The sequence below is a fragment of the Corythoichthys intestinalis genome, chromosome 5, assembly GCF_030265065.1.
Source record: "Corythoichthys intestinalis isolate RoL2023-P3 chromosome 5, ASM3026506v1, whole genome shotgun sequence".
Taxonomy (NCBI): Eukaryota; Metazoa; Chordata; class Actinopteri; order Syngnathiformes; family Syngnathidae; genus Corythoichthys; species Corythoichthys intestinalis.
Window position 1 is genome coordinate 34,642,794 of NC_080399.1, and position 21,646 is coordinate 34,664,439.

General features: G+C 38.7%; 1 protein-coding gene across 1 annotated transcript; it reads right to left on the bottom strand.

The window, feature by feature from the left end:
- Positions 1-1,974: 1,974 nt before the first annotated feature.
- Positions 1,975-17,442, bottom strand: saal1 (serum amyloid A-like 1). The gene is made up of 13 exons (XM_057837908.1): positions 17,307-17,442; positions 16,451-16,647; positions 16,211-16,309; positions 15,776-15,859; positions 9,538-9,617; positions 9,396-9,455; positions 9,211-9,326; positions 8,873-9,035; positions 6,571-6,653; positions 6,273-6,458; positions 6,013-6,170; positions 2,897-2,989; positions 1,975-2,306 (listed from the first exon to the last, which is right to left on the bottom strand). The coding sequence occupies exons 1-13, from the start codon at positions 17,329-17,331 to the stop codon at positions 2,229-2,231; spliced, it is 1,422 nt and encodes a 473-aa protein (XP_057693891.1). The 5' UTR covers positions 17,332-17,442; the 3' UTR covers positions 1,975-2,228.
- Between the last annotated feature and the right edge of the window lie 4,204 nt (positions 17,443-21,646).

The window sequence follows — 21,646 nt, forward strand, 5'->3', positions numbered from 1 at the left end:
GGCTAACGCTACAAATGAACGTTATGGAGTCGGATAGAGGCTCTAACCTTGTCGAAACGGCTGAACTTAATGAGTGGATTGGGCACGGACTGCATCTAGCAATTACTATGTGGCGTTATTTTGTATCGGTCTGTGTGTGTGATTCCTCTGATAGCTTTTGTGATGGTAAAGAATTCTGCATAAAGTACAATCCAACGGCGAAACTTATAATGACCGAGAAATGGCCCCAGCTATTTTTATTGTGCGTGCATTTATGAAAAAATGCACTGGGGGGGGGGGGGGGGGGGGGGGGGGGACCCTTAAACCATAAAGTAAACACTTGTATTTAATAATTATATCACAGCAGCCATTAACAATAAGTTGTCTTTTTGAAGTGTACTGTTCAAGCTGCAAGTCATTTGTGTTACAATTACATGTTTGCACAGGCATATTGATTTTGACAATGTACATTGTTCAAGTCATACACGCTGTTATAAATGTTCATACTTGGATTCTTATTGCTTACAATACATTTTTATTAGGGCTGTCAAACGATTAAAATTTTTAATCGAGTTAATTACAGCTTAAAAATTAATTAATCGTAATTAATCGCAATTCAAACCATCTATATAATATGCCATATTTTTCTCTAAATTATTGTTGGAATGGAAAGATAAGACGCAAGATGGATATATATTTTCAACATGCGGTACATAAGGACTGTATTTGTTTATTATAACAATAAATCAGTTCTAAATCAGTTATAGAAATTTTATATTAAAACCCCTCTTAATGTTTTCGTTTTAATAAAATTAAATTTTCAATCAAAAAATAAACTAGTAGCCCGCCATTGTTGATGGCAATAATTACTTACACTATAAAATCAGTCGCACCCAAACGCCAGCAGAGGGCAGCAAAACTCCGCACAATTAACAGGTGGGCCTTTCACTCTAGTGACATTTAAATATGTCTGAGCTGGGCAAGTGCGTTAATTGCGTCAAATATTTTAACGTGATTAATTTAAAAAATTAATTAACGCCAGTTAACGCGATAATTTTGACAGCCCTAATTTTTATAAATTTAATGTTTAGACTGCATGTACAATTGTTAAATACAGTATATCAAATTGAATGCTGGTAAATAAATCAACAAGAAATAGTTAATCTGTATTTCATGCATTTATTCAGATTTTCAAATTATATAACAGTCCGCTTGGGCGAATTTATCGTCATTTATCGTTATCGAGATAAATCTGCTCAATTTATCGTGATACATGTTTAAGGCCATATCGCCCAGCCCTAACGCAAAGGTACATAAAACTCTATTAAGTGTTGACTGACAATGTCAAATCAGACGTATTAATTTTGTTTATGAACTGCATTACATAAAACTGAAATTTTCATCTAATCAATTGCTCCTTTCGTGTAGTGACATGAAATATCAATCAATATAAACATTTACATGATGATAAAACTACAACCAAAAAAATAAACATATTGGTACAAGCAGTTCTCCTCCCAATAGAAAGTGAACTTTGTTAACTGCCACCCCTCCCAGTTCAAATTTGAACATATACTGTATCAGTTTAAATGGCAGCCAATGAGTTAATTATATTGACCAGGTCTTTTGCAATTTAAAAAAAAAAAAAAAAAGACTTGGCGCCCACCCACCCACCGTTATTTAACACAATACCAGCCATTGACAACAATAGACATCCAATTCATAGACTGAGAGGATTGGGTGTGAATGCTCATGTTTCAGTGCCATTGATGGTACCAAATGTACCATCAAAAAAGTACCAAATGTACCAAATCCATTTTGACTGGGATCGCTGTCAGCCTCTCTACCAGTCAAAATGGATTGGATGTCTAGCAGTCAGTGGCAGCCAATGCGTGCCATGGAAAGGGTTAAGTTTTCTATGACAGTTTTAATCTTATTGAATTCTGTGTCAATTGTCACACTGATGAAGATATGAAACAAAACTGAAAAAAAAAGGAAAAGAGAGCATCTTTAATCATAAATACAATCACAATATACAAAAATAACCTTTACGGCACAATGAAAACTAGGTGGAAATACAACAAATAATAAGGTCTGTCAGTAATGACAACTGTCAAGGATGAATGAATAGGGCTCTGTGGTGGAAAGCTAAATATTTGGACAAGGGCGGGTCTTGAGGGGACAGAGGCTTCTAAAAGAGGCAGTCGGAATTGTCCATGCAAAGGCTGATAGAATACCTGGGGCAGCCATCAGACAGGAAACCGTTTCCTAACTTTGTCAGCCAAATCAGGATCAACTTCGGACAACATGAACATCAGATTCTGAAACTATGAAATGGAAGATTGAAAAAATATTGGTTGCTTATTTGTGGCATCGTACATCCTCATATGACACACACTGTCAACTTTTTGTTAATTTGATGTTAAAATACAGAACAAGAACAAAATAATTTAGTATTATCGACTAGACTACAATTAAAACTGGACCAATTTACTTTAAGTTTTGTTTTGAGTTTGGGAGCAACTTATGAATATATAAATAAATACACAGCTAATGCCATATGTATCTTTTTATATTGTTTTAGAAGTAGTTTTCATGTAAATATTTACTGTAGTAAATTACTTAAGTGCTGAATGACTATGTCAATGATAGGGCTACGGCCTCTGTGCGAATTCAGTTTACAGCGCTGCCATAGCAACATACCTCAACAACTGTATGTATATATTTGCGTTTCTTATTTAAGTACACATGAAGTTTATGCGAAACTGAGCAGGCTAATTTTGGACTAGTGGTGGAACAGCTTGACACCCAAGAAAACGTCTCCTGTCCTTCTTTTAAAGGAAAGGTAACTCTCTGTATGACAGCTTTTAGACATCTGTGCCTATGTGAACCATTGTTGGAAAAACAATTCACTTACTGGTGATGGATAGTTAGGAAGTAAAATGCCAAAAGCTGTGAGAACGCTCATCTCTGTCAGGTCACCTCTTTTTACTAAGGCTGCTACTGTGTCCTGTAAAAATCACAGAATACCATAGATAAGTCGATAATAAATCCTTCTAAGGCCATGTCCACACATAGCAGGGTATCTCGCAAAAATAACTTTTTCTACGGTAATTCTGCATTTGATTTCGTCGTCATGTGTACATTAATAACAGGAGGTTTGCATTATTTTAACGTGCCTATGACAGCAAAAAGCATGTTTATTTCATATTTCACACGGTATTTTATGCTCCTGAATGAAATGGACCGCTTGGATGTGTGTGGAAGCAATCATTATATTAATTCAATTTTTTTTTTTAATACCATGCCATGAAATGAGTGAATTCCTGCTCCAGTCTGGGGTTGAGGAAGAAAGCAAATGTGACGTCACCCGGGTCTCACAACACAGCCATTGCTCTACAGCATGCAGATGGACTGCGGATTCAGCTGATTTTGCGGATTAAGGCAAAACAAGTCTGACAACAGAGAAACCAATGGACAAACAAGGGAGTAAGCTTCATGTTTCATATTATGTCAAATACTGGGATCATGGCAGACGTTTTAATGAGGAGGTGGCTTGCATTTTGTGGGTGATAATACTACTCCTCTTTTGTTTACATTTTCAGCGTTTCCCCTTCTCTACCCGGCGACGAGCACTGCCTGCCCGCCACCGTGGGCTGGCCGATCGGTGAAGATGATCAACCCCGTCGCCGTGTGACATAAGTTGGGGTAGTTTTGTGTGATTTGTCATTTGAGGCGTTTCCCCTTCTCTCCCCGGCGACGAACACTGCCTCCCCGCCGCAGAAAAAAAACTGGGAAACGCCGCTCGGTTCGGGTTAGCATGTCGGCTATCTGTCACGTCTCCTGCTTTGTTTACGCACTTTCCTACGTCTCCGAAGCCGGGGCAGGGAAATGAAAAAAGCCTGACTAACTCCGGTGGCATAAAATACCGTTCGGGAGGTGCAAGAAGTCGACAGTTTTGACCATTATGCAGTAATTTTGCCCTGTCATACTGAATAAATGCATTTTTAACATTTCATATTCCATTTAGCACAAGACTGTTTTTTTGTCATGACCATACCATTTATCTAGCAATTGGGGAAAAATAATTTGATCAAAAGAATATCCTGTCAAAACTATTGGAGCGAAGAGATTGAAACAATGACATTTTGCTGCTCTCTGTCACAATTTTACTCATTCTGAATCGTCCCCCTCAATGGGCTGAATTCTAAATCAGCTGAAATCGTGACCCTGCCAACGTCATCTTCCAGCTGGGGACGCTAGAGAGCTATAATGACAGGCGGGGCTAAACGGCAGATTAAAACACTAATTTCTCGTCATCTGCGCTTTGCTGAATTGTTGTATAAAGTCGAATTGTCTCAAGATATGATTCTAATTCACATAAAAATGCTATTTAAGATTTTTTTTACGCTGTCACAGGCACTTTAAAGTCGATACGTCACTGCCTGCGACAAAACATGTTCAAATGTCATATGTGCGACCCGTGTGTAAATTCAGAGAATGCGCTTACACTCACTGAGGATTTGGAATCTTACAACATTAAACATTACATATGCAGCGCAAATGTATTAAAGACATATAATGCACATATATAAACACATTAGCGACTGTGCGCAATTGCGACCTGTGTTAACATGCTAACAATGCTAAATGGTTCACTAACATCTCAGAAGGCAAGGGCTAAACAGACAAAATACGATCAACAATTTATTTATGTCTTGTCTTTCACACTGTTTTTTGATGCGCATCAAGAAAGTGATGGATGGGACAAAATATTCCCATCCATATATATGTATGTATATATATATATATATATATATATATATATATATATATATATATATATATATATATATATATATATATATATATATATATATATATATATATATATCAAAAAGCCCAACTACATGTGGCCATGGCCTAAGTCTCGCTGACAATACCCCTGGCAAAAATTATGGAATCACGATTCTCTGAGGATGTCCATGAAGATGTTTGATTCTGCTGCAGAGAGAAAAGCAGATCACAGACGTGACACAAAACTAAAGTAATTTTGAATGGCTACTTTTTGGCTTTAGGAAACACTAAAAGAAATCAAGAAAAAAAAAAAGATGTGGTTGTCGGTAACCGTTACCTTTTTAGACCAACTCAAAGGAAAAAAGTATGGAATAACTAAATTCTGAGGAGAAAATTATAGAATCATGAAAGTACAACTACAACAAAAGATCATTTAACACACCACTAGTACTTTGTAGCACCACTTCTGGCTTTTAGAACTTTAGTTGTCTTCATAAATCTCACAGGAACTGTAGCAAACAAAAGTTCCAGCATCATCACCTTGGTCAATGCAGATTCATGATTCACCACTGAATATGACTTTCACTCAGTCATCCACAGTCCACGATTACTTTTCCTTAGCCCATTGTCACCTTGTTTTTTTTCTTTTTGGGTGTTAAAACTTAACGTTAATTATTGTTAGGTGTTATGTAAATCCAATTTCCTTTAGGCAGTTTCTTATAGTTCGGTCACAGAAATAGACTCCAGTTCCCGCCCATTTGTTCCTTTGTTTTATTGTGCTTTTTCTGTTTTCAGGCATGAAAATTGGTCAGGGGTTAAAAAGGTGTGGAGGAAATATGTTCCGGTATTCACAAAATGTTTTTGTGAATACCGGAACATATAACTTAATATTACTTAGTATTATTAATATATACTGTATTCTTAATGTGTTATTGTAAATTGATTTTTAAAAAATTGGGGGGCGGGGGGCGCAATAATATTGCATATCGCAATAATTTATGAGAGAATTATCGCCCACTAAAATTTGTTATCGCGACAGGCCTAAGACTACCTACCTATCTTATTTTCTTGATTTCTTTTAGTGTTTGTTAAAGCCAGAAAGATGCCATTTAAAATGACTTAGTTTGGTGTCGTGTCTGTGATGCTTTTTTTACCCTATTCAATTAAACAACAACATAAGCATGCTATGAGACTGGCGATTCCTTAATTTTTGCCAGGGGTGTATTTAAAAATTACCTTTGAGATGTGAAGACATATTTCTGACAGAAATTCGCTTATGACATCTGATAAGGTCAGGAGCTGATCATCTTGTGCATCTTCCTTTGTGGAGGATTCAGCCTTCTGTTCACTCTGGTACTGTATCACCTGCAAAATGGTCCCAACAAGGGAAATACCTCAAAGAAAAACAACAATTAGTGCGAGTTAGCAACTTACAGTTTGAAAAATACAGTAATTTAAAGGTATACAGCAATAGCTCCATAGTTTATTACATTTACCTGTGTCATCTTTGCTGCCCCACCTTTCCTGGAATCCATATAGTGCTCGTAAGACAGAAAAGGCCTGTATCAAAGTGCCTTTCCGCTCCTGCAGAACAACTGCAAGATCTTCTGGATTGCAGAGGTCTTCACAGACAACCTCATTCACAAAATCCCACACTGCTTTTCCTGGACCTCCAGTTGAAGCTGGAATAACATTTGAGACTTATTTTAAAACTGTGTCACAGTGTAGAACATTAATTGGTAATTACTTGCCATCAGATGAAGAATTACTTAAAACAGTGTTTATCATACTTACCAAACATTTCAATGCCTTCATTTACTGTAGTTAAGAGTTGCATGACATGAAGGTAAACCTCCAAACCATTTGGATACTCTGATCTGTAAAAAATAAATCAATTTAAAAACACGCTTATGCATTAAAACCCTCATACATGCATAGGGTACATCAAACATAGGATCTGCATCAGAAATGTTCCCTTTACAAATATGATGAAAATTTTGAGTGACATTGTCAATTAATGACAATATGTCCATTATTGTAATGGTAGTTTGCATCGACATAATTAGGGAAACATTTCTAATAGTTTGCCTCTCCAAAGAAAATCAAAAATAATTAAAATTGTTAAATATATACAGTTGTGGTCAAAAGTTTACATACACTTGTGAAGAACATAATGTCATGGCTCTCTTGAGTTTCCAGTTATTTCTACAACTCTGATTTTTCTCCGATAGAGTGATTGGAACAGATACTTCTTTGTCACAAAAAACATTCATGAAGTTTGGTTCTTTTGTGATTTTATTATGGGTGAACAGAAAAAAGTGATCAAATCTGCTGGGTCAAAAATATACATACAGCAACACAAATTAACAATTTCTTGTGAGTGATTATTGACTTGAACAATCATTGACTTGAACAAGTCAGGCAAGTCACTTGGAGCCATTTCAAAGCAGCTGCAGGTCCCAAGAGCAACAGTGCAAACAATTGTTTGTAAGTATAAAGTGCATGGCACTGTTTTGTCACTGCCACGATCAGGAAGAAAATGCAAGCTATCACCTGCTGCTGAGAGAAAATTGGTCAGGAGGGTGAAGATTCAACCGAGAATCACCAAAAAGCAGATCTGCCAAGAATTAGAAGCTGCTGGAACACAGGTGTCAGTGTCCACAGTCAAGCGTGTTTTGCATCTCCATGGACTGAGAGGCTGCCGTGCAAGAAGGAAGCCCTTGCTCCAAAAGCGGTACCTTAAGGCTCGACTGAAGTTTGCTGCTGATCACATGGACAAAGATAAGACCTTCTGGAGGAAAGTTCTGTGGTCAGACGAAACAAAAATCGAGCTGTTTGGCCACAATGCCCAGCAATATGTTTGGAGGAGAAAAGGTGAGGCCTTTAACCCCAAGTACACCATGCCTACCGTCAAGCACGGTGGTGGTAGTATTATGCTGTGGGGCTGTTTTGCTGCCAATGGAACTGGTGCTTTACATAGAGTAAATGGGATAATGAAGAAGGAGGATTACCTTCAAATTCTTCAAGATAACCTAACCTCATCAGCCCGAAGATTGGGTCTTGGGCGCAGTTGGGTGTTCCAACAGGACAATGACCCCAAACACACATCAAAAGTGGTAATGGAATGGCTAAATCAGGCTAGAATTAAGGTTTTCGAATGGCCTTCCCAAAACCCCATTGAGAACTTGTGGACAATGCTGAAGAAACAAGTCCATGTCAGAAAGCCATCAAATTTAACTGAACTGCACCAATTCTGGCAAGAGGAGTGGTCAAAGATTCAACCAGAAGCTTGCCAGAAGCTTGTGGATGGCTACCAAAAGCGCCTAATTGAAGTGAAAATGGCCAAGGGACATGTTACCAAATATTAGCGCTGCTGTATGTATATTTTTGACCCAGCAGATTTGATCACTTTTTTCTGTTCACCCATAATAAAGTCATAAAAGAACCAAACTTCATGAATGTTCTTTGTGACAAAGAAGTATCTGACCAATCACTCTATCAGAGAAAAATCAAGAGATGTAGAAATAACAGGAAACTCACGAGAGCCATGACATTATGTTCTTCACAAGTGTATGTAAACTTTTGACCACAACTGTATGTCATGTACGAGACGGAGGAACCAGTTGCGTATCGCAGACAGGATTTTAATAATTTTGACAGGCAAAGGAAACAATCAGGTCAAGCGATAATGGCTAGTTGGCATGCAAACATGCTGAATCGCTGACGACCTGACACTGAATGTTGTCTGTTCGAGGCTTATATAGTGTTCTCAGTTGTTCTTTGTGACATAATAAAGTGTACACCGTACATGTGATGAAAGCTTTGCGATGCATGAGTGTGATGCAATATGCTGAAACATTAATAGCTGCAACATTAATACATGCAATATGATGAAACATTAATAGCTGAAACATTAATACATGACAATATATGAGTTTTGAAAAGAAAGAAAGCGTCAAACAATAATACTTATTAATTCCTGTATTAAGTGTCATTGTGTGGGTGTTCCTGATGCTGTGAGCATTGCATCTACAGTATATCACAATACTGCCAAGTGCTACCCACATTAATTAGACTTTCACCTGGGGGTTCGTACCTAAGCTGAATGGCAGCCTCAAGAAGGCATGGGGCTAAATCAAGACAGCTGCCACCATCATTCCCCTCTTCACAAGGCCGAACTGTGATCCAAGTTTTCATCAGCTCCTCATCAAGGTCAAACAACTTTTCAACAAGCTCGCCAACTTTTTCGAGCAGGTCGGCTGTAAAAACAGTACCACTAACGTCAGCAATCAAAGAGGACAAAGAGTTGGTGATAGACAAAATGTTGCATAATTGCATCTCATATCATCACTCTTTAAACTATAATGTACATGTGCAGCGGGCACAACATTACATAAACTTTTAAAGTGTGCACAAGTGAATAAAGGAAAATACTGTTGGTTGAACTGGACATGATGAACAGTAGGTTGGAGCGGAGAGACGTCTGATGTCGAATTCGCTGAAGCCAAAGAGAACTGACATCATTTTGAGAGACACAAGTCAGAATCAACCTGCAGATACCACAAGAGAAGACTTTGCCAAAGGTTGTATCAGTCCCCCACAGAAAATGCACGTGGTACCTGCAAGTCTCAAGAAGTGTTGGCGGATCTGTATCTCCCAACAAAAGCAACAGCACAGTTCTGTGGACAAATAGGGACTTGCATCAACAAAGATGACAGACAATGTTGCATTTGATCTTCTGCTCTCGGTATTATCATTTACCCTAGGTCTTCATTTTGGCTGAGAGTTAGACAGGTAGAAGGAAAGCAAGCCATGTTCCCAAGTATTCCTACACAAATTTCCTAAAGAAGACCAGCAAAGCTTTAATACATTGTACTAGCTCATAAAGGAGAGTAAAAATGGTGCTGAGTTGAAGAGATATCTATCTATATATTAAGGGTGTAACGGTGCATGTATTCGTATTGAACCGTTTCGGTACTTGGTGGTCGGTTCGGAACGGAGGCGTACCGTACGAGTTTCCGACGTAATGTAACCCTTACTTTTTGAGGCTGCGAGTCGATCGGGTTAGTTTCTTTGTGTAGATTATACAGTGCTGCTCAAAAGTTTGTGAACCCCCTCAACATTTTGGAATTTTCTATTATTTCAACCTGATTTCCTAATCAATCAATTCAGTAGTTTTTTTTTGTTTTTTTAACAGTTGTGTTGTCAAGACTAAATTAAAAAGAGTTTTCATCAACTGATGTAGGTGCAAAATTGAACTGTTTGGTCACAACCAAAACCGCCATGTCTGGCGAAAAGTCAACACTGCATACCACCAAAAGAACCTTCTCCCAACAGTGAAGCATGGAGGTGGGAATGTCAAGATCTGGGCTTGCTTTTCATCCTCAGGACCTGGACAACTCCACATAGTCCAGGGAATCATGAATTCTGAGGAATATTGTCAAATCCTAGAACATAACCTGACGCCATCTGTTTTGAAGTTAAAGCTTGGCAGAAGGTGGATCATGCAACATGATAATGATCCAAAGCATTCCAGCAATACAACCAAGGAATGGCTGAAAAAGAAGAAGATTCGTGTTCTGGACTGGCCCAGTCAAAGTCCTGACCTAAATCCCATTGAAATGCTGTGGCGGGACCTGAAGCGAGCAGTTCATGCCAGACGCCCATCAAACCTCTCTCAACTGACTGCGTTCTGCAAGCAAGAATGGGCAAAAATCCCCCAAAGTAGATGTGAGAGGCTGATTAGTCACTACAGAAACCGTTTGGTTGAGGTAATCTCTGCAAAAGGAGGCGCAATATCCTATTAACTGAAGGGGTTCACATACTTTTGCACACATGATATCTGAGTTTTTCTTAAATCAACCACTTTTGTTAAATAAAGAATGACAATATAACTATTTCTTTTGTTTCAGTCCATTATTTGGAATGTCAGTATTGTGGATTTGGGTATAACTTAACATTTAATAAGGTTATTTTAGTTTTTTTTACAAAAAATCTGACCATCGCTGTAGGGTTCACAAACTTTCGAGCAGCACTGTATGTACTCCGTATTCTCTACTATAATGAGGACCAACACAGTAGGACAGTAAGAAACGTCAACGGCGCGACAACATGGCCGCCGCGAGAACGCAGTGAAACGCGGCCGTTAAAGTCAATCAGCCAATGCACACCAGTCGCAGTGCGGTCGCGTGACGCGTCCCAACGCGATGCACGCTAAAAGAAAGGCAGAGTTTTATTATGTGAAGCGAGACGCGACCCTTCTGCGTCAATACTACTAGCTAGCAGACCGGAAGTCATTCGTGTAAAAATACGGTGGATCCGGTCGATTTTCGAACAAATTTGCAATAGGGAATGGGACGTACCACGTCATTGTTTGGACCCGCCTCCATGCTGGCAATATAATTCACTTCCGGGCCGGCAGAGTCAATGCGGATTGTAACGTGTGATAGTGCTAAGCTAACTCTTTCGGTGTTTTAGAAAGAAAATATGGGTGCTTTATTGCTGCGTTACCGGGTGCAACAGCGTCTCCTACGACAAAAAAAGGGGTGAGGAAAAATGGACTCACTTTTCACCGTTTTCCTGCATGGAGGACCAAATATCAGATCACGAAGGTACGACGGATGGCTGGATTGCAGCGGTTCGTCGGAAAAGCATTTCTTATGATCATATTTCTGCTGGAATGAGAGTGTGTTCCTGTCATCTCTACTCTTGTAAGTTGAACGATTTATCCACTTTTGGTTTCAATACGTTTTTGTTTTTTTACACCGTTGTGTAAATCTGCCTCGGTAGCAATGCTCGCCTACTACGACTCCCCTACCTGTTGTGTTCCTAGGTAAACCTGCTGACAACACATCCCGATTGGTCACCATCTCTCTTCTTGGATCATTTGACAAAGAAAATTTGTTCAATGGAGTGGTTCCATTTGTCCTGTGTCGGACTCAAACAAGCCCCTGCAGCAGACGCCATCTGGGTCTGCCCTTCTCGTCGATGAACTGCGGGCTTTTAACTTGTGAAAATGCAAGAACTTTAATGCACATATTTATTCTGCCTGGCTATTTAACTATGGCCAGTGACGTTGTTTTTTTTTTTTTTTTTTAACCACTTTGACAAAGACACCTTTCATTGTAATGTTGAATTTATATATTCTATTATTATTTTTAAATTATAATATTCTTATTTGCACTTATGTAGACTTTAGACTGTCAATTCAAATAGTGTTGGAAAAGTTGCAATACCTAAAATAGAAATGTACGGAGCCCCCCGGGTGCCAGGATAGAAAAAATAAAAAATCATAGCTAATCTGTACCCACAGTTTACTAATCTGTGGGTACAGTTTAGTAATCTGTGGGTACAGATTAGTAAACTGTGGGTACAGTTTAGTAAACTGTGGGTACAGATTAGTAAACTGTGGGTACAGATTGCTAAAGTGTGGGTACAGTTTACTAATCTGTGGGTACAGTTTAGTAATCTGTACCCACAGATTACTAATCTGTACCCACAGTTTACTAAACTGTACCCACAGTTTACTAATCTGCACCCACAGATTAGTAAACTGTACCCACAGTTTAGCAATCTGTACCCACAGTTTACTAATCTGTACCCACAGTTTACTAAACTGTACCCACAGTTTACTAATCTGTACCCACAGATTAGTAAACTGTACCCACAGTTTACTAATCTGTACCCACAGTTTACTAATCTGTACCCACAGTTTAGCAATCTGTACCCACAGATTACTAATCTGTACCCACAGTTTACTACACTGTACCCACAGTTTACTAATCTGTACCCACAGATTAGTAAACTGTACCCACAGTTTAGCAATCTGTACCCACAGATTACTAATCTGTACCCACAGTTTACTAAACTGTACCCACAGTTTAGCAATCTGTACCCACAGTTTAGCAATGACCCGGTAACAGTAGTCACCAATGTTTGGCGGGGACTCCGAGTCCAAACGCCGAGGGACCGACCGAGAAACCATCTGCACCATTTGCCCTCGGCGAACAAAGGGGTTTTAAAAGGTAACTATTGCACGTTTTCTTTGGTAGGCGTCTTTCAGGTGTCATCAATCAATATGGCATGTTGTGTTTGCACATTTTCTGTGCTGCTGTCGTGTCCGTGCGTGCTTAATTCAAGTAGTGTTCATTTGTCAGTTACCTATTTTTAGTAGCCGTATTAGCGGCTACTAACACACAACATGCCATATTGATTGATGACACCTGAAAATGTAGACGGCTACCAAAGAAATTGTGCAATAGTTACCTTTTAAAACCCCTTTGTTCGCCGAGGGCAGAAGGTGCAGGTCCCTCGACGTTTGGAGTCCCCGCCAAACACTGGTGACTACCGTTTCCGGGTCATTGCTAAACTGTGGGTACAGATTAGTAAACTGTGGGTACAGTTTAGTAAACTGTGGGTACAGATTAGTAATCTGTGGGTACAGATTGCTAAAATGTGGGTACAGTTTACTAATCTGTGGGTACAGATTAGTAAACTGAGGGTACAGTTTAGTAAACTGAGGGTACAGATTAGTAATCTGTGGGTACAGATTGCTAAACTGTGGGTACAGTTTACTAATCTGTGGGTACAGATTAGTAAACTGTGGGTACAGTTTAGTAAACTGAGGGTACAGATTAGTAAACTGTGGGTACAGATTGCTAAACTGTGGGTACAGTTTACTAATCTGTGGCTACAGTTTAGTAATCTGTGGGTACAGATTACTAAACTGTACCCACAGATTAGTAAACTGTGGGTACAGATTAGCTATGATTTTTTATTTTTTCTATCCTGGCACCCGGGGGGCTCCGTAGAAATGCAAGAACTGTAAAGTACATATTTATACACCTTTATTTACCTAAGGCGACTGGATGTTTTTTAACTGCTTTGAAAAATACAGGTTTTGTTGTGATCTTGTATTTATATAGTATATAGCTTTTTATAATGTATTATGTATTATAATATTTGCTGCCCCCTGCCAGAGTGTGGGCCATTTTGTACTAAAATGATTTTAAACTGTCAGTTCAAATACTGTGTTGGAGACTAGTACTTGCAATACTTAAAGTGGAAATGCAAGAACTTTAAAGCACATATTTATCCTGTCTGGCAATTTACCCAAGGCCAGTAAATAGTGTTTTAAACTGCTTTGACAAAGACACGTTTATTGTGATCTTGTATTTGTGTATTACTTATAATTATATAATATTTGCTGCCACCGTCAGAGGGTGGGCCTTGTTTGCACTAATTTAAAGATTTTAAACTGTCAATTCAAATATCGTATTGGAGAAATTGCATTACTTGAAATAAATCTATTGCAACTTATCAGTCCCAGTTCTTGTCTACAACACTGTCCAAAAATTGTCAATGCATATTCCGAATAACAAAATTAAGTCACCTGACTTTGTAATTATTACACCTGTTTATTATGAAGACCTGAAGTAAACAACAAGCAGTTAGTTTGTCAAGAAGTTGTTCAAGTCATGTTTTGGTATTCATATTTTATTGACTTTTCATAACACTTGGGATCGTGTTTGTAAGAGCAGAGCAAACTGAAGTTTCAGCGTGCACTCTTCGCCTTTCCAACCTCTCAACGCTCCGATGTGGTGCGCTTGACCTCAGAATAACCCAAGAAGAGATATGGTGACCAAACGGGATGTGTTGTCAGCATTTCATATGCAGGTTTTCCTAGTAACACAACAGGTAGGTGATGAGGAGGAGTAGGTTAGCATTGCTACCGAGGCAGATTTACACAACAGTAAAGAAAAAAACAAAAAACGTATTGAAACCAAAACGGATAAATCGTTCAACTTACAAGAGTAGAGATGAGGGGAATACACTCTCATTCCAGCAGAAATATGATCATAAGAAATGCTTTTCCGACGAACCGCTGCAATCCAGCCATCCGTCGTACCTTCGTGATCTGATATTTGGTCCTCCATGCAGGAAAACGGTGAAAAGTGAGTCCATTTTTCCTAACCCCTTTTTTTGTCGTAGGAGACGCTGTTGCACCCGGTAACGCAACAATAAGCACCCATATTTTCTTTCTAAAACACCGAAAGAGTTAGCTTAGCACTACCACACGTTACAATCCGCATTGACTCTGCCGGCCCGGAAGTGAATTATATTGCCAGCATGGAGGCGGGTCCAAACAATGACGTAGTACGTCCCAGTCCCTATTGTAACTTACTTTTTAAGTCCATCGGATCTCTTGAGTGGTAGATCGGGGCACAGTTGATTTGTCTTTGTTGATTTACAGTTGTCTTCTCTGCTATAATAATATCCAACACGGCCCCGTGTTCAATACAAAACCCGCCTACTACAACAGAACAAGTAGGAACTAATATTCCCATAGGAACTAAAGTTATACAACATAAAATATACAATATAAATGAATACTACATCACATTTGTAAAATACAAACACATAATAAATAATAAAATAATTAATAGCCCATTTAAATAAAATAAATTGAAATGAGCTAAAACACCTGTAATTAAATAATAAGAATAATAGACAGATCCTGCATACACAATTAAATTTATTAATTTCTGTGTGGCGCTTTAACTTGAGAAAATCCACCAATAAAGCTTTTGAAAACCGTTCATAAGAAAAAAAAATGTTTCATTGAGGCATTTCATTTGTAAAATACAGGTTAAAATCTTTGTCATTGGGATTGCTTTTCTCTTTAGCACAGGACTTTTTTCTTCTTTCTTTCTGAAAGAAAGCTGACCAATACGCGGGGTCTGAAAGGCAACTTGTTGTTGGATTAATATCTTTAAATACCCATTACTTTTTGAGCAGAATTCTAGCTTTGTATAGGCTACTGTTCCTATTGTTGAAAGCACAAAAGTGTGTAATAAACAACCAGCACATTCATATTTTGCATTTTTTCTTACTGTACCGAAAATGAACCGAACCGTGACCTCAAAACTGAGGTACATACCGAATCAAGATTTTTGTGTACCGTTACACCCCTAGTATATATATATATATCATCACTCACTGTCAGACGTGGGTTACAAGATTTGGCTATGACTCCAAGAAGAATATGCGGAGCTTTAAAGTCCTGCAGGAAACCAGCCACATCCTGTGTTGTATATATATATATATATATATAAAAATAAATAAATAAAATTAAATTAAAAAAAAAACACACTCACTACAATGCTAAAAGAAACAAATCCAGAATGAATGGCACAGATTTCAATAATCTTGTGACTATAAATTACACAGTCCAGTCAAAACTGCAGGTATTATATTCCATCATACTGGACACATTGGACCCCCTCCCTCAAAAAAACTAATTTGAAGTCCAGCCTTTACAAAAAATAATTACTCAAAAAACCCTTTTAAGGATGTACGCCGTCTCGAAGACAATAATAAGCACACTGTTAACTCACACCCAGAAACGTATGCTGATCAAGAATGAAGCACACACCTTATCCATAGCCATATCCCAAACTCGACACAGATCATCATCCTCATCGTCAGTAAGCTGCATCTGACCTTCTGAGTCATCTGAAGTGTTTGTGACCTTCTGATGGACAGATTCAAAAAAATGAAGCTGTAAATCTTTAGATAGCATAGTTCACACTCAAGATTACAGTCCTTTTCCAGGATATTTCATTCCCAACACTGTAACAAATGGCTTCTGCTTGAGTAACAAAGGTCTGGATACCTGAATGAGACGAGACAATGTGCTGAAAAGCCAGTGCTTGCTATATACTGTGTCCCCAATAGCATCTGTATCTTTAACCTCCTCTCCATCGGATGGGTCAGGGGGAGGTGATGGGTTACGTTCCAATTCTGGGGAGTGATCTCTCACTTGTGAGCACGTCTCACTTGCTACGTCATTAGCACCATCAATACTGCAATCTGAAATTAGAAAAAGATAACGTATAGTATTCCTGGGAAACACAGTACAGTACACAACAAGTAGATGGTACAATCATCATTGGTAATGTTGCAAACTAATTTAATGCTACATCTATTGTATTAAGTTTAAAAAAAAAAAAAAAAAATCTCTTTAATCCTATTCACCTCACTTTTTCAGTACACTTCTTCCACTTCCACACATCGAGTCCGTTCCAACTTCAACATATACCAAAAAATCATGCCACGCGGGCTTCTATTCAGTTTTTGCGGAAAAAAAAAAAAAAATCACGATGCTTCCAAGATATAAATTTTTGACCAAAAATTCCCATTCATTACATTCAATATTTTTACCCTATATTGTCGCAAAAACTATTTTATTTTAGTCTACCTAAACTAATCTGTTACGCAAAATAGCGTACTAAACACCCCAGAATTTTACTAGACCAAGTTTATTGTTAGAACTACAATTCGACGGGTAGGAGGTGGTGTGGAAGCTTTATATAGAAGCTAAATGTGATCATTATTTAGATGTGCAGACATGTTTAGCTCTCTGCTGAATGAACCATCGTGTGCTCCAGAACTTGAGCTAGCAGCCAGCTACACATTTTGTAGCGAACCGTTTTCCGGGTACGTGGCATGATATTAAGTTTTCGACTCACCCATTGTTTTATGGAAGAAGTACATGCAACTTCGGAATCAAAATTCAGAGTCTCATCCAGTATGTTAAACAGCGGGCGCATGCGCAGATTAGAATAGCATCATTATCTTCTTCGTGTGCCTTCGTCATAGTTTTACTTAATGGCGCCTCCTACTGACGATTCGAGAATCACACTGTACAGTACGTATTTTACTGGACCCACTTGTTGTGAGAATCTGAGCCTGAGGTCGGTGCCTGACGGTTTACCTGGCATCTGTTTTGATTCTGCACATATTCAGTCAACTATTGTGTGCTTTGTTCTTTGTGCGTTGTTTACTGTTGAGTAAGGTTAAGCCATGGAGACTATATGAACATAAATTATTCTAATAGGTTTAGCAGTGTGATGATCTTAGTTGTTGTTCCCCAACCTTCATTAGTATAGGCTATGCCATCCTAAACTGCCTTTGGTGTACTCATCACGGTCAATGTAAGTCGAGTGAATTTTTTTCCCCCTTTGGCTGTATCATGTTGTACTATATGATTTTTAAATGTCCCCTACACTCAATGATGGATGAAGTTCTCACCTTTTTTTCCCACTAAAATAAAAGATACAGACAGATACAGGTGCAAAAACACTCAAGTAAATCTACAAGTATCCAAGAAAAAAATACTCAAGTAAAAATACAACAGTACTTGCTCTAAAATTGACTTTACAAGTAAAAAGTAAAAGTATTTTCTCACGATGCAAAAATGTAATATGTACAATGCCTTGCAAAAGTATTCGGCCCCCTTGAATCTTGCAACCTTTCGCCACATTTCAGGCTTCAAACATAAAGATATGAAATTTATTTTTTTTGTCAAGAATCAACAACAAGTGGGACACAATCGTGAAGTGGAACAACATTTATTGGATAATTTAAACTTTTTTAACAAATAAAAAACTGAAAAGTGGGGCGTGCAATATTATTCGGCCCCTTTACTTTCAGTGCAGCAAACTCACTCCAGAAGTTCAGTGAGGATCTCTGAATGATCCAATGTTGTCCTAAATGACCGATGATGATAAATAGAATCCACCTGTGTGTAATCAAGTCTCCGTATAAATGCACCTGCTCTGTGATAGTCTCAGGGTTCTGTTTAAAGTGCAGAGAGCATTATGAAAACCAAGGAACACACCAGGCAGGTCAGAGATACTGTTGTGGAGAAGTTTAAAGCCGGATTTGGATACAAAAAGATTTCCCAAGCTTTAAACATCTCAAGGAGCACTGTGCAAGCCATCATATTGAAATGGAAGGAGCATCAGACCACTGCAAATCTACCAAGACCCGGCCGTCCTTCCAAACTTTCTTCTCAAACAAGGAGAAAATTGATCACAGATGCAGCCAAGAGGCCCATGATCACTCTGGATGAACTGCAGAGATCTACAGCTGAGGTGGGAGAGTCTGTCCATAGGACAACAATCAGTCGTACACTGCACAAATCTGGCCTTTATGGAAGAGTGGCAAGAAGAAAGCCATTCCTCAAAGATATCCATAAAAAGTCTCGTTTAAAGTTTGCCACAAGCCACCTGGGAGACACACCAAACATGTGGAAGAAGGTGCTCGGGTCAGATGAAACCAAAATTGAACTTTTTGGCCACAATGCAAAACGATATGTTTGGCGTAAAAGCAACACAGCTCATCACCCTGAACACACCATCCCCACTGTCAAACATGGTGGTGGCAGCATCATGGTTTGGGCCTGCTTTTCTTCAGCAGGGACAGGGAAGATGGTTAAAATTGATGGGAAGATGGATGCAGCCAAATACAGGAACATTCTGGAAGAAAACCTGTTGGTATCTGCACAAGACCTGAGACTGGGACGGAGATTTATCTTCCAACAGGACAATGATCCAAAACATAAAGCCAAATCTACAATGGAATGGTTCAAAAATAAACGTATCCAGGTGTTAGAATGGCCAAGTCAAAGTCCAGACCTGAATCCAATCGAGAATCTGTGGAAAGAGCTGAAGACTGCTGTTCACAAACACTCTCCATCCAACCTCACTGAGCTCGAGCTGTTTTGCAAGGAAGAATGGGCAAGAATGTCAGTCTCTCGATGTGCAAAACTGATAGAAACATACCCCAAGCGACTTGCAGCTGTAATTGGAGCAAAAGGTGGCGCTACAAAGTATTAACGCAAGGGGGCCGAATAATATTGCACGCCCCACTTTTCAGTTTATTTGTTAAAAAAGTTTAAATTATCCAATAAATTTTGTTCCACTTCACGATTGTGTCCCACTTGTTGTTGATTCTTGACAAAAAATTAAAATTTTATATCTTTATGTTTGAAGCCTGAAATGTGGCGAATGGTTGCAAGGTTCAAGGGGGCCGAATACTTTTGCAAGGCACTGTATATGGTGGAAAACACCATAAAATCCGCCATATGTATGTATTAAAAAAAAAAAAAAAAAATCGTCATCTAGCCCACCCGGGCGGTATGGTCTCTCCTTTCAAGCTCGGGTCCTCTACCAGAGGCCTGGGAGCTTGAGGGTTCTGCGCAGGATCTTAGCTGTCCCTAGGATTGCGCTCTTCTGAACGGAGATGTTGGACGTTGTTCCTGGTATCTGTTGGAGCCATGCACCCAGCTTGGGGGTTACTACTCCTAGTGTCCTGATCACTACTGGCACCACAGTTGCCTTCACTCCCCACATTTTATCCAACTCTTCCTTCAACCCTTGATATTTCTCCAGCTTTTCGTGTTCTTTTTTTCCTGATGTTGCTATCGCTCTCTCTCTATATATATTTATATATATATATATATTTATATATGTATATATATTAGGGCTGTCAAAATTATCGCGTTAACGCGCGGTAATTAATTTTTTAAATAAATCACGTTAAAATATTTGACGCAATTAATTGAATCGCTTTAAGAGAATGTTAATAATGTTAATGCCATCTTGTTGATTTATTGTTATAATAAACAAATACAGTACTTATGTACCCTATGTTGAAAGTATATATCCGTCTTGTGTCTTGTCTGTCCATTCCAACAATAATTTACAGAAAAATATGGCATATTTTATAGATGGTTTGAATTGCGATTAATTACAATTAATTTTTAAGCTGTAATTAACTCAATTAAAAATTTTAATCGTTTGACAGCCCTAATATACATACATATATATATATATATTTTTTTTTTTATGTATACATAGAGTACATACATAATTTAGTCAACCACTAATTATGCAAGTTCTCCCACTTGAAAATGTTAGCGAGGCCTGTAATTGTCAACATGGGTAAACCTCAACCATGAGAGACAGAATGTGGTTTGATTTTAAAGAATTTATTTGCAAATCATGGTGGAAAATAAGTATTTAGTCAATACCAAAAGTTCATCTCAATACTTTGTTATGTACCCTTTGTTGACAATAACTGAAACCAAACGTTTCCTGTAACTCTTCACAAGCTTTTCACACACTGTTGCTGGTATTTTGGCCCATTCCTCCATGCAGATCTCCTCTAGAGCAGTGATGTTTTGGGGCTTTCGTTGGGCAACACGGACTTTCAACTCCCTCCAAAGATTTTCTATGGAGTTGAGATCTGGAGACTGGCTAGGCCACTCCAGGACCTTGAAATGCTTCTTACGAAGCCACTCCTTTGTTGCCCTGGCTGTGTGTTTGGGATCATTGTCATGCTGAAAAACCCAGCCACGTCTCATCTTCAATGCCCTTGCTGATGGAAGGAGATATTCACTCAAAATCTCTTGATACATGGCCCCATTTATTCTTTCTTTTACAAAGATCAGTCGTCCTGGTCCCTTTGCAGAAAAACAGCCCCAAAACATGATGTTTCCACCCCCGTGCTTCACAGTGGGTATGGTGTTCTTCGGATGCAATTCAGTATTCTTTCTCCTCCAATTTCTGTAAGCCACATCTGCACCTATCAGAAATTGTGATCCTCCTGTATGGTGTCTAAAATCAGACAAGTCACCCTTAAGGCTCTTTGCTGATCTAATGATAGTGATGTTTAGTGATGACAAAATGTACAAACTCTGGGGCTCCAATTGAGAGGAGATGTAGTATGGGGGGGGGGGGGGGGTGTCAGAAAATCAGCAGAGAGCCTTAGTGGTGACTTCATTTTAGACACAATAGGGAGGATCACAATTTCTGACAGCCACGTCTGCAGCTGAGATTGTGACAATAAAAATATAGTTTCTGGAGGTCGTTTTGAGGTATTATATATTCAGATGATGGTAAAATAATGTCAGATGAGTAAGGATTTGTCTTTGATGGGCTGGGCAACAGCATAAGGAAAATACAGCGAGATCAATCACAGACTACGGCATATATTTATATCATTATCCTTATACATTTAACAT